This window comes from Bubalus bubalis, chromosome 24, assembly GCF_019923935.1.
Source record: "Bubalus bubalis isolate 160015118507 breed Murrah chromosome 24, NDDB_SH_1, whole genome shotgun sequence".
Classification (NCBI taxonomy): domain Eukaryota; kingdom Metazoa; phylum Chordata; class Mammalia; order Artiodactyla; family Bovidae; genus Bubalus; species Bubalus bubalis.
The window spans coordinates 18,469,898-18,483,518 of NC_059180.1; the positions used below are offsets into that span (position 1 = coordinate 18,469,898).

At 45.7% G+C, this 13,621-nt stretch overlaps 1 protein-coding gene across 1 annotated transcript in view; it reads right to left on the minus strand.

Moving 5' to 3' along the window:
* Positions 1-289: 289 nt before the first annotated feature.
* The window catches only part of HS3ST4 (heparan sulfate-glucosamine 3-sulfotransferase 4), a 497,559-nt gene continuing 484,227 nt past the window's right edge, over positions 290-13,621 (minus strand). Inside the window, exon 2 of the mRNA XM_006071180.4 lies at positions 290-2,337. Coding sequence (XP_006071242.2) covers positions 1,701-2,337 — 637 coding nt within the window. The 3' untranslated portion in view covers positions 290-1,700. The remainder of the gene's footprint in view (positions 2,338-13,621) is intronic.

Consider the following 13,621-nt stretch of genomic DNA (forward strand, 5'->3'; position numbering starts at 1 on the left):
CTCAATAACTATTTTTTTAATCTGGAAAAAATTGTCAGATTGTTTCTGAATCTTGCACATCAGTCTGTTCCTTGGCAGGATGGGTTAAGAGGGGAGGACACCGCACCCTTTATAGGAACTGCTTCCTTTGTGCTGTTTCAAGAATCATCCTGCCCTGCAGATAGAATTCCCTGGCAGTCGATAACCTGGGTCGTCCTGGCTACCCCAGAGAAGGGATGCTCCCAGTATTCAGGGGGGTGGAGGTGGGAATGGAGGTAACCAATACAAACACACCATCAAAATCCATCAATCAGATTGCATTAAGCTTTATAACAACACAGTTTTCAGTTAGCGGGAGAAATGACAGTTTAATAACAGTTGAACAGATTTCACTCCCTCCCCCCACTCATACATATTTCCAATTTTGCTAGAACAGTTCCTGGTTCTGGAGATCTGTGAAGAGTGTTTTATGTCAAATGCTGCATTTTAATGGAATCAAACTAATGCGAAGGGACATCTGATGCAGCAGCCCTTGATGGGGGTGTCCACAGACAGCCCTTACCCTCCCCCACCCCCTGACACTGGATCTGACAAAGGGAGTCAGCCTGCTTGTTGCTGCCCCAATATGTGCCATCTCTGAATCGAGCAAACGAAGCATAAGATGACCACGAAGGGGAGATGGTGGGACAAAGAGAGAGATGGTGATCAATCCCCTGTGGGTTGGGTTGCTAAAGGTTATTGAATAACAAAAGACATGCCAGCTCTCTGGGCCCTGCCCCACTGGGGACCCTAAAGGACAGAGCCCCTCCAATAGCTCGTCTCAGATCCATGCTGCTGAGGGTCTCAGAGATGGAGACCTCCCACCAAGAAGACTGGTTTTCTTTTTTCACTCCCAGAGATGGCATTCATCTTTCCCAACCTCAGAGCTCTGGGCTCAGCTGCCACTCCCTTGCTCTAAGAGCAGTCCTGCGAGCCTGATTCTGAGGGCCTAGGCTAAGCTTCTTTACCACCCAGGATACTCATGAAGAGAGGGACCCAACTGCCCTTCGAAAGCTCTTAGAAGGAAGGCTTCCAGGGATGTCAGCTTTTTTTTTTTTTTTTTTTGGTGAGGAACGTGCATGCCTCTGCCTTCATCAGATGAGGAGTGAGGAAGTCAAAGGGTTGTGGGATGAGACCTTAAGGAGAAGGCTTGAGACACCTTAAGAGGGTGGGTCTTGCTCCCTAGGAGTCCTGGAGCAGTCAGCCACAATTAGTATTCTGGCGAAATGCCAAAGCAGAGGTTGATCGAGCAGGGGGCCTTTGCCAGATATGGGGCTAGAACTCGGGCTTCTCAAATTAAAGTGAGAGGCCCCTGCCCAAAGTAGACCGTCCCTTCTTTCTTATCATTTAAACAAACATTCATGGCACTGTCTCTGACCTTGACCGCTGTTTATCCTGTCTTCAGACTAGATTAACCAACAGAAGACAAGAATTAGCAGTGGATTCTGGTGGCCAGCTGGTCAACCAGATGCTGCTACCCAGGCAGGCCTGGTACCCTATGTGCATGCCAGGGGATCCATCTCTCTGCCTAAGCCAACAGCGTTGGAAGCAATCCTGACTGGACAAAGGAGGAGATCTACTTGGCACTCCAGCAAGGCTGAGGCTGCAGACCCTGGGGGATTCAGGACTCGGGTCAGGAGCCTCCCTAGAAACTCGCCAGCCTTCCCGCCCCATCGCGAGCCTCATTTGTCACCCTCTTCCTGTTCCCACTGGAAATCTTGACCAGTCATTTGGTAAAACATCATGTTGAAGGGTTTGTAGAACTTCCGCAGTCTGTGGATCACATCTGGGTCGATGCGAGGATGAGTCCGACCCTTGCTCTTGCCTAAGCACCTGGGGGCACTGCTGTCTTCTGGCTTCTTTAAGCAAGGGAACCCCTTGGTTTTGTTGAAATAGAAATGTTTCTCAGTCACAACACGCTTGAGGCCTAGAAAATCCTGTACTTTGGCCATTTCCCCGGCAGGGTCTACTATGAGTCGCTCACCGCTGACGAAGAGGATCTGAGAGAGGGGGAAATACTGGAGCCAGTTTTCCAGATGCAGAGCATAGATCCCTATTCGAATGGCGCTCCAGGAGGCGTCAATCAGCCCTAGGGTCCGATTTTTGAAGGCCAGCACCTCGAAGGTGGGGATCTCGGGTTTCTTTGACAGGGTCTGGGTGTAGTCGGAGATGGCCCTGGTCACAGGGTTCCTCACCACCACGATGAGTTTGATGTCCTTGGCCATGGAGTGGATGCGCTTGGGAGCCTCGTTTGTCACAAAGTAACTTGGTGTCTTCTCCATGGTTAACTGCCCATCCAAAGTCTTGGGCATCACATTTCTAGAAGAAGGAGGAAAACAAAAGAGTGGTTATTCCTATCCAGAAATAACTGAACTTGTCCCATGAAACATATGATATAAACATCTCAGTGGGGAGAGCTACCAAATAAAATTCATATACACTTGGAAGTTCTTTTTAGACTTGTTATTTGCTCAGTCGTGTCCGACTCTTTGGGATCCCATGGACTACAGACCCCCAAGCTCCTCTGTCCATGGAATTCTCCAGGCAAAAATATTGGAGTGGGTAGCCACTCCCTTCTTCAGGAGATCTTTCCGCCAGAAATTGAAGATGGGTCTTCTACACTTCAGGCAGATTCTTTACCATCTGAGCCACCAGCAAAGCCCTTTTTAAACTATATGTCCTGCTATAGTTCTGATTAAAGTATTTTCATAAAAGGCAGCAAAAAGCTTGTGCATTCATTCTTGGGAATGTTATACACCTGGCATTTAAATTGCAGCTCTATCTCTTGCCAGTTATGTTTAACCTAGTTGGACTCTTAATTTCTCTGTGTATTAGTTTTATAATCTCTGAAATAAAGATAATGATAGCACCTACTTCACATGGTTGTAAAAGGCTTAAAGGAGATAATGCTTTTAAAGCATTTAGCACAGAAGCTGGCATGTGTAAAAGCTTAATAAATCAAGGATAGATTGTTTGTAGTGGCTTTCAGAAAGCGTTTGAGCTCAGCAAGACCTCAAAGGTGATCTAGCCTAAGGGTGGGCAAACTACTACCTGCCTCCTGTTTTTGTATGGCCCACAGGTAAGAATGACTTCTCATCTTTAAAGTGAAGTGAAAGTGAAAGTCACTCCGTCATATTCTACTCTTTGTGACCCCATGGATTGTAGTTCAGATGGGGGAAAAACAAAAATAATAAGACTAACATTTTGTGGCACAAGAAAATTGTAGGTTCACACTTCAATGCTTATAAATAAATTGTCATTGGAACATGGCCATTCATTCCTTTCTGTAAAGTCTGTGGCTGCTTTTTGCATCTACATCAGCAGAGTTGAATAACTGCAAACAGAGACCCTATCACATGCAAATCTGAACATATTTTCTAACTGGTTCTTTAAGATATCATTTGCTGACCCCTGGCCACCTCATGCGAAGAGTTGACTCATTGGAAAAGACTCTGATGCTGGGAGGGATTGGGGACAGGAGGAGAAGGGGATGACAGAGGATGGGATGGCTGGATGGCATCACTGACTCGATGGACATGAGTCTGAGTGAACTCTGGAGTTGGTGATGGACAGGGAGGCCTGGCATGCTGCAATTCATGGGGTTGCGAAGAGTCGGACACAATAGAGCAACTGAACTGAACTGAACTGAATCTAGATTAAAAGGGTCCATCTAGTCAAAGCTATGGGATGGCACCCCACTCCAGTACTCTTGCCTGGAAAATCCCATGAATGGAGGAGCCTGGTGGGCTACAGTCCATGGGGTCGCTAAGTGTCAGACACGACTAAGCGACTTCACTTTCACTTTTCACTTTCATGCATTGGAGAAGGAAATGGCAACCCACTCCAGTGTTCTTGCCTGGAGAATCCCAGAGACGGGAGAGCCTGGTGGGCTGCCGTCTATGGGGTCGCACAGAGTCGGACATGACTGAAGTGACTTAGCAGCAGCAGCACGTATGGATGTGAGAGTTGGACTATAAGGAAGGCTGGGCACCAAAGAATTGGTGCTTTCGAACTGTGGTGTTGGAGACTCTTGAGAGTCCCTTGGACTGCAAGGAGATCAAACCAGTCAATCCTAAAGGAAATCAACCCTGAATATTCACTTAAAGGACTGATGCTGAAGCTGAAGCTCCAATACTTTGGCCACCTGATGTGAAGAGTGGACTCACTGGAAAAGACCTTGATGCTGGGAAAGATAGAAGGCAGGAGGAGAAGGGGACAATAGAGGATGAGATGGTTGGATGGTATCGCCGACTCAATGGACATGAGGTTGAGCAAGCTCCAGGAAATGGTGAAGGACAGGGAAGCCTGGTGTGCTGTAGTCCATGGGGTTGCAAAGAGTCGGATATGACCGAGTGACTGAACAACAACAAACCTAGTCAAAGGGTTTCCATGGTGGTTCAATGGTAAAGAATCTGCCTGAAATGCAGGAGACACGAGTTCAATCCCTGGGTTGGGAAGATTCCCTGGAGAAGGAAATGGCAACCCACTTGAGTATTCTTGCTTGGGAAATCCCAAGGACAGGGGAGCCCATGGGGTAGCAAGTGAGTCGTATATGGTTGAGCAACTAAACACACAATTGTCCAATCTAGTCCAAAGGCGTCTTTATGCAAATGAGGAAAAGGAAGCCCAGAGACAGGGAATCAAGCAGGTTTTGTGACTTCAGCAAGTTGAATCACATCCCTGAGCCTTATTATCTTCAACTTCAAAATCCTGAAACTTAACTCAAATTCAGCTGAGAATGAAATGAACGACATATATCAATAGTGTGACCTACAGTGTGACAACATCTAGCACAGATCTGGCTTCATACATGGGATTTCTTCCTTTTTGGCTCCCAAGTTTGCTCAGTAAGGCCATGATAGGTCCCACATGTGTGTGCTTAGTCACTTCAGTTGTGTCTGACTCTTTGTGACCCACTGGACTGTAGCCCACCAGTCCCCTCTGTCCATGGGATTCTCCAGGCAAGAATACTGGAGTGGGTTGCCATGGCCTCCTTCAGGGGATATTTCCAACCCAGGGATTGAACCCACATCTCCTGTGTTTCCTGCATTGCAGGTGGATTCTTTACCACTGAGCCACTGGGGAAGCCCGATAGATCCCACACCAGGTTCCATATCTCTTGGTTTCCTTCCCAAGATTGCTTCTCAAATCCATCCCTCCATCCCTGTTCACCTTAGGAGTGGCCTTGTCTTATTTGGGAGCTTCAAGGGACTAAAGGAGTTTGATGCTATTGGTCTTCGAATACCAATGTGGCCAGTCTATCAGTGAGAAAATGAGGCTCAAGATCCTATTATACAGTCAATTTGCTGCAGGCATATGTGGACCAAAGTTAATTGATGATAAACCCGTTGCATACCTGTTAGTACGGCAGGGCATCTGCCACCATGTACTCCATTAAGTCTGTTCACTCCTGAGCCTTGCACCAAAGTGGTACATTTAGGATTACACAAGACCTCTTTGTTATGATGACACGCTTTTAAATGTCTCAGCTAATAAAACTTAATACAGACGAAGATCCCTCAGCTTCCCTACCATAATTAAATTTATTTACTATCGCCTGTGTGGAGAAAGAATGACTTTTCTTTTATCTCTAATTCACATGCTCTGTCAATAATTAATTGCTACTGGGTTTTGAGCTTTCTCGGCAAGCACTTTTATTAGGCAAGAGGAATGTGCCTCTTGTCTAATGCAGAGATATTCACATGGCGTTTGACGTCGTTTGGGTATAATGATTGGGCAGCGAGCAGTTTTTAGATCAAAGCAGTAGCTCTGGCCATAAGTAATCATACTCATCTCGAACAGACATCATCTCCCCAGTATTTCGAACGTCTTCACATTTGTGTGCCTCTCTGGTTTTCGTCAGATTTAATTATGTTGCTTGGAGGGGCAGTGCTAAGGAACATAGTTTTGGGGGAGTCACACTTGTTTGATTTCAGAGTTCTGACTACCCATATCACCTTGATGAAGTGACTAAAGCAACCAGTATTCTTGGGCTTCCCTTGTGGCTCAGCTGGTAAAGAATCTGCCTACAATGAGCGAGACTTGGGTTTGACCCCTGGGTTGGGAAGATCCCCTGGAGAAGGAAAAGGCTACCCACTCCAGTATTCTGGCCTGGAAAATTCCATGAACTGTATAGTCCCTGGGGTGGCAAAGAGTCAGATACAACTGAGCCACTTTCACTTTCACAAACCACTCTGACTCTCCATTTTCTCATCCAAAAAATAGAGTTAATAAGTGAAAGTGTTAGTCACTCACTCATGACTGACTCTTTGTGACCCCCTGGACAGTAGCCCCCCATGCTCCTCTGTCTGTGGAATTCTCCAGGCAAGAATACTGGAGTGGGTAGCCATTCCCTTCTCCAGTGGAATCATCCTGACCTAAGGAGTGAACCTGGATCTCCTGCATTGCAGGCAAAGTCTTTACTGTCCAGGCCACCAGGGAAGCCCAGGGTCAATGAGAGTCCCTCTCTTATAGGATTGTAGAGAAGATAATACAGGTGAATCACTTTGAATAGTGTCCAACGAATGCCAGAATTTTAAAAGCTTAAGCCAGGGGCACAGAATCATTGGGACAGCAATTATTAGAGAAGAATAAGGAGAAAATATTTATGTTTAACCAAATGGAAAAGTTGAACAACATGGAAACTAAGGAACTGATATAGAAAAATAAAAAAGAATATTCTGATTCAAGCCCGTATCATCATACTTCCTGATCAGGGGAGCTGCTATTAGTTTATCTGGAGGTGAAGGAATATAGTGATATCCCACTTTTATTCCAATTACAGAGATTCTCTTATTTTATTATGAAACTCATGTCATAGTATAAAAATACTAAATAAATGTTGATGCAAAAAATACTAAAGATAGATATTTTTAATACATGACCTTTTCAGAATTTTGCCCCTCAGTATATATACATTGCTCTTTTATTTTTTTGCTTTTTTTTAAGCTGCTAGGGTTTTCTTCTCATCCAGTCTCTGCCGTTGACTTCTTAGAGCTCAGTGTTTATCTTTACACTGACCTCGTTCAAATTCATCTCCTTCACTTCAGCTAATTGCTGCAGTCTGTCAAGATCTTTGTGGATCTTGAGTTTTTTATCTGAAGCATCTGAGATAAATGGTATCCAGCCTGTAAGCCAGTGTACATAGGGGAGTAAGTGTGTGCCTAGTTCAGTGATCAATGCAAAAAAATGGTATCTAGTCCTTATGGCTGAGACGGTAAAGAATCTGCCTGCAAAGCGGGAGACCTGGGTTCGATCCCTGGGTTGAGAAGATCCCCTGGAGGAGGGAATGGCAACCCACTCCAGTATTCTTGCTTAGAGAATTCCACGGACAGAGGAGCCTGGCAGGCTACAGTCCACAGGGTTGAAAAAAGTTGGACACAACTGAACAACTTTCACTTTTATTTTTCAAGCCAGTGTGTATATAGGGAAGTAAGTGTGTGCCTAGCTCAGTGATCGATGCAAACAGCCATGAGAGGAAGGGGCTAGAGAAGGCAACAGAGAGAGTAGTGGGGAACAGAGATGCCTAAATGGCTTCGATTGTCATGTTACAGATGGATACCACCAGGCATTTGAGAGTTCCTGCATTTGGGGCACACATGGGAAAACCGTCTCATTTGTGGAATCTAGAAAAATGGTACAGAAGAACCTATTTCCAGGGCAGGAATAGTGACACAGACATAGAGGACTGATACATGGACACGTGGTGGGGGGAGGGGAAGGTAGGATGAATTGGGAGATTGGAATTGATATATATACATTGTTATCTGTAAAACAGCTAGCTAGTGGGAAGCAGCTATATAGCATAGGCAGCTCAGCTCAGTACTCTGTGATGACCCTAGAGGGGTGAGATGGGGGTGGGAGGAAGGTCCAAGAGGGAGGGGATATATGTATACTTATAGCTGATTCACTTCAGAAACTAACAGTGTTGTAAAGCAATTATACTCCAATTTAAAAAAAAGATACAACTATTGTTGTGTAAGATATACCGGAATTTTTGCCAGTAACAAGGTATCCAGTAGATGCTCAAAATCAATGAAGTAGCAGTCCCCCCTTTCCAAAAAAGATTCTGAATCAGTTATATTCATTCATTCATTCCATAAATGCTCACATCCATAAATGGCAATATACTAGTGAACACAACAGACAAGGCCCTTCCCCCCACAGAGCTTCTGGTATAACTGCTACATCCGATGAAAGGAGAGTTCTCTATAGTATCACATAAATAACTATTTTGATCAAAGGAGCAGGTATTATTACTTTTCACTTTTACAAAGAAGGAACCGGACTCAGAACCTGAAGATACTTTTTCAAAGTCTCGCTGGGTGAGCTTATTCTTGGCTCCTAAGCTCAGTGGCCAAGCAAACATCTACCCCCAGCTCCTGGCAAATAGCAGGTGCTCGGTAAATATCTGTTGAGTGAATAGATGAGTAAGCCATTAGGCTCCTGTTCTAAGGCTTTGTTGTGATAGGTTTTGCTGCCCTAATCTCACCAGTTCTCAGCCCTTATCCCCTCACCAATCTACTCACCTGGGTCCTTATTTCAGCAGCAATTTCTTTACATAGAAATAGCTAGATATTTCTTGATATCTGTCTGTCTATCTATCTAGGTATTTCTAGATACCAGCTATTTCTATATCTAGAAATAGAGCCTCCCTCTTCCTAAAAAAATAAAAATAAAAAAACAACTAGAGGAGACAGCTCTCTAACATGTAAGACCAACCCCTCCCCACATGGGCTTTGAATACTATCTCCTTCTACCGTCTCAGGAATTTTTCATCCCAACTTTCCTTCTCTCTCCTGGTTTTAGGTAAGTTCTTTTTGACTGGATCTGACATTTCACCAAGCCCATGCTCTCACATCTTTATGTGCTTGAGGAATGGGGAGGTGACCAGTCGTGCCAGAGGGGAGAGAGCAAAGCTAAGGAAGTAAGGAAAAAGGTCAGGGGGTGTGGAGGAAAAGACCATGAGGTTGGGGGGTGCTGGTTCTTATGGGCCACGGGCAAGACACTTGGTTTTATTCCATATGTGATGAGAAACCACTGGAGAACATGAAAGAGGAGAACATAAGCTTTACATTTTCGGAGATCTTTCTCCAGCTGCTTTGCTGAGAACACACAGGTATGTGGCAAGAGCAGAAGGAAGACTGCCTGCTAAAAGGCCATTGCTGGAGGGTGGTCAGAGATGAGGGTACAGGGATGCAGGTGGAGAGGGCAACCTGGGAAGTAGCGTTCAGAGTTGGGATGTCTTTAAAAAGTAGGGCCAACAGTCCTTTAGGATGGGTGGGATGTGTGTGAAGCGAGTGTCATAGAAGACTCCAAGACTGTTGGCCTGAGCTGATGATTAAGTAGTAGTTTATCAAAGTGGAGAACACTGGAAAAGAAGCCAGTTTCAGGGGAAGAAACCAAGTCTGATTTTGGACGTGTAATCTGAGATACTCACGTGGAGGAGTGGATACGAGAGTCTGAAATTCAAGGGAGGTTCCAGTTAGAGGTGGACATATACATCACGTGTTCACAATCCACTTGCCAGAAAAGCAGGGTGAAGGGATGTCAGAGTCTCTTCACCTTCACTAGGAGAAGGTGGGGCATGACCTTTGCCTATCTGGGGAGTCCTTCTGAAGAGACACAGGAGACACAGGTTTGATCCCTGAGTCAGGAAGATCCACTGGAGGAGGAAATGGCAACCCACTCCAGGATTCTAGCCTGAAGAATTCCATGGACAGAGAAGCCTCATAAGCTACAGTTCAAAAGGCTCACAAAGAGTTGGACATGACTGAGTGACTACGCACACACCTGAATAGGAAAAGTGTTTAGACACTGATGTGCAAAAATAAATTTTAACTCCATCACCAAGATTTTCACCAACTCTTTTGAATTCCCAGGGTCCCTGATAACTTTCTGTGTTACACAGCTTAAAATAATGTCATCATATGGTTAGGATAAATGTCATAATGAGAGAAGGAAGTGGCAACCCACTCCAGTATTCTTGCCTGGAAAATCCCAGGGACAGAGGAGCTTGGTGAACTACAGCCCCAGGGGTCCCAAAAGAGTAAGACATGACTAAGCAACTGAACAATAAACATCATAATAGGGTTGGTTCCCATGCCCTCCATGGCTAAGCTCAGTTTCTGGAAGACTTGGGCAATGTTTCATTCACCTGTGTATCCCCCGTGCTTGACGCAGTCCCTACTGCGTGGCAGCTGCCCCATAATGATGTGTGGTTGTTGGACGAATGAATGAATGACATACAAATGGAAACATGATCCTTGGAAGTCAGGAGAACTGGGGCAGTTTGGAGGGCTCCTCTAAGTAGGTTTCTAGTGCATGGGGTTCAGCATTTCTGAATTCCACGTCATCTCCTGTCTGAAGCACCCTGCACTGCAGCATGGACCATATGGTGAGGAAACACTGCATCTGTGCTTGGAACGGCTTCTTAACAGTATCTGGGGTGCCCAGAGCAGCCGCGACATCGGCATCAACACACCATCCTGAAGCCGAGAATCATCCCGCAAGATCACGCAGTTGCTCTCACAGCCCCAAATGTTTATGAGACACGAGCCAACACGCTCTCCAAGCTCCCCCACCTCCGCTCTGCTGGTGGGGGCACTGGGCTGGGCACAAGCCCCATCTGGATGCAGGTCACCATCTGGGACAACAGCTTTAACAACAGAGATCCCACAGTAGTTATCAGATGCCATTTACTGTACGTGCTGCTTGGAGGCTGAGAGTTCAAATTCTGACACCAGATCGAGGTCGCCAAGCACTTTCAGACACTGGGCTCCACAGCCTGGTGCTTAAAAAGCACAGACTCCAGATGAACCAAATCTGGATTCACTTACTGTGACAGAGTAGACCCTTCCCAGGACAGACCCTCCCCATATACTTTGCTTTAGCTCCGCTCTGAAGTCCCTAGATAATAGTAACTGATGCACATTTCCTGAGTTGTTTTACAGATGCTAAAACTCCCACCAAATTAGATGTTAACTATCAATACTAGTTATCTAGTTATCAATACTAGATAATCATGAGCACACAGCCCCCCTGGCTTCTCAGATCCTAAGGCCTGGTAACATTAATGCCTGTGATGCCACCATCTGATTGGCTGATACTTTACCATCAATCAGAGCATTGTGCACAAGTGCATCACATACCCTGTGGTCGCCCTCCCTCTCTTGGCCTTTAGAAATGCTTTCCTGAAACCTCTCTGGGAGCTTGGGTGTTTTGGGCTCCAGCTGTCATGGACTCCCTGTGTGCTGCCATGCAATAAGCATTGCATTTTCCTTCCCCACAACCAGCAGCTGGTGTCAGGTCAGTTTTATTTTGGGTGGGCGAGTGGACCTAAGTTTGGTTCAGTAACGTTATTACCCGTGTCACTCTGGGAAAATTACTAACCTAATATTTTGTGGCTCCATTGCATAATCTGGAAAAAAAAAAAAGCTGTCATATTGATAATACCTATTTCTTAGGGATTTGGGGAAGGTTACTTCATATGGCCACCTCATATGAAGAGTTGATTCATTGGAAAAGACTCTGATGCTGGGAGGGATTGGGGGCAGGAGCAGAAGGGGATGACAGAGGATGAGATGGCTGGATGGCATCACTGACTCGATGGACGTGAGTCTGAGTGAACTCCGGGAGTTGGTGATGAACAGGGAGGCCTGGCGTGCCGCGATTCATGAGGTCGCAAAGAGTTGGACACGACTGAGCGACTGAACTGAACTGAACTGAACTGATATGAGTTAATGGGCTTCCCCGGTGGGGCTAGTGGTAAAGAACCTGCCTGCCAATGCTGGAGATGTAAGAGACACAGGTTTGATCCCTGGGTTGGGAAGATCCCCTGGAGGAGATCATGGTAACCCAATCCAGTATTCTTGTCTGGAGAATCCCATGGACAGAGGAAACTGCAGGGTTACAGTCCATAGGTTTGCAGATTCTGAACTATTGAAGCGACTTAGCACCCACGCATATGAGTTAATATCTGAAAGAGTGCCTCACAGATAGTAGGTTCTCAATACATTGGTTGTGAATTTTTAAAACAACTTTCTCAAAAAGGTACTACTATCCTCCCTACTTTAGAGGTCAGGAAACTGAGACTCAGTGAAATTGATTTGTTGTCCAAAGTCACAAAAGGTGGAACTGCAACTCAAATCCCAGGTCCATCCTGCACATTAGCCCAATGCTCTTAGTTACTGCCTAGCAATGTTTCACCAAACAACAGAGGCTCAGCAAAGTTACATGACTGGCCCAAGGTCACACTGCTGGCAGGTGGCAAAGCTGGATTTTAAGCCTCATTATATGTGTTGTAAAGGTGGGCTGTCACTGACTCACCACTGGGAGTTACAGAAACCCAGGCCAGAAGCCCCAGAAATTCTTGCCAGATCAAACTCCATCGTTTAATTTCTGATATCTCTCTCTGGGGTATCATCAACTGAAGCAAATGGACACCATCATGGACACTGAGGGACAAGGTGATCACCCATGTAAGATGTAAAGAGTCCATTCTCTCTGGAAGGGTCAGCAGCTGAGCCTGCTTTTGGCTTGCCTGAATCAGATGTACACAGGCACCTCACGTTTTCCCAAATGCATTATCCAGTGGGATAAATGGTGCATAAATGAGCAATATTTTCTGAGCCCTCCTGATAAACTGTAACTCAAGAGAATGGTTGTGAGAGCAAGGGCATGAGGCAGGGCTGTCTCCTCTGCAATGAAGAAAGAAACTTAGAGAGTCAATCGGGTACCTGCTACTTGCCCAGCACTGAGCCAGGCAATTTCACGTATTATGCTGGCTCAAGCTCACCAGTGCCATATGAATCCCTGAGCCCATTACAGAGATGTGGAAACTGAGTCCAAGAGACAATAAACCCTGCTCCGGACCACAGAGCTAGACCCTTTTCTGCCTCATCCTGTTGGAGTTCATGCTGCTTTTCAAAGTCAACTTTTAGAAACCTTGAAATCCCTGAAGGTGAAAAGTCAAACCCTTGGGAAATCACATTTCTCATAAGGAAGACCCAAGAAAAGCAGCCTTTGCCGGGGCCATGTGGCTAAGGGCCAAATTGAAGCTGAGAAAGAAGGGATCCTGAGTGATAGCTCTGACTTCAGACTTGCCAAATGGGTTTAAGACAGGGATTTTTCTGTTTCTGGACCTGTACCATGAAAGGGCTTTGCTAATACAAATGCTCTCATTGATTACATCCAGCTTTGCTGGTGCTTAATATGTCAAGTATACAGTGATGATAAAGCGGGCATGATACCTGCCTGGCAACAGACCACGAGTTCCTTGAGGGACACACATGAATTTCCCACTTAAAAAAAAATTATTTATTTACTTGTTTATTATTTTTGGCAGCTCTAGGTCTTCATTGTTGCACACGGAATTTCTGCAGTTGCAACAAGCGGGGACTCCTTTCCATTTGTGGGGCACGGGCTTTTCACTGCGGTGGCATCTCTTGTTGTGAACCTCAGGCTCTAGGTGCACAGGCTTAATTGTCCCGTGGTGTGTGGAATCTTCCCAGACCAGGGGTCGAACCCATGTCCCCTGCATGGGCAGGCAGATTCCCAGCCACTGGACCGCCAAGGAAGTCTGAGTTTCCCATTTTTGTAAAGT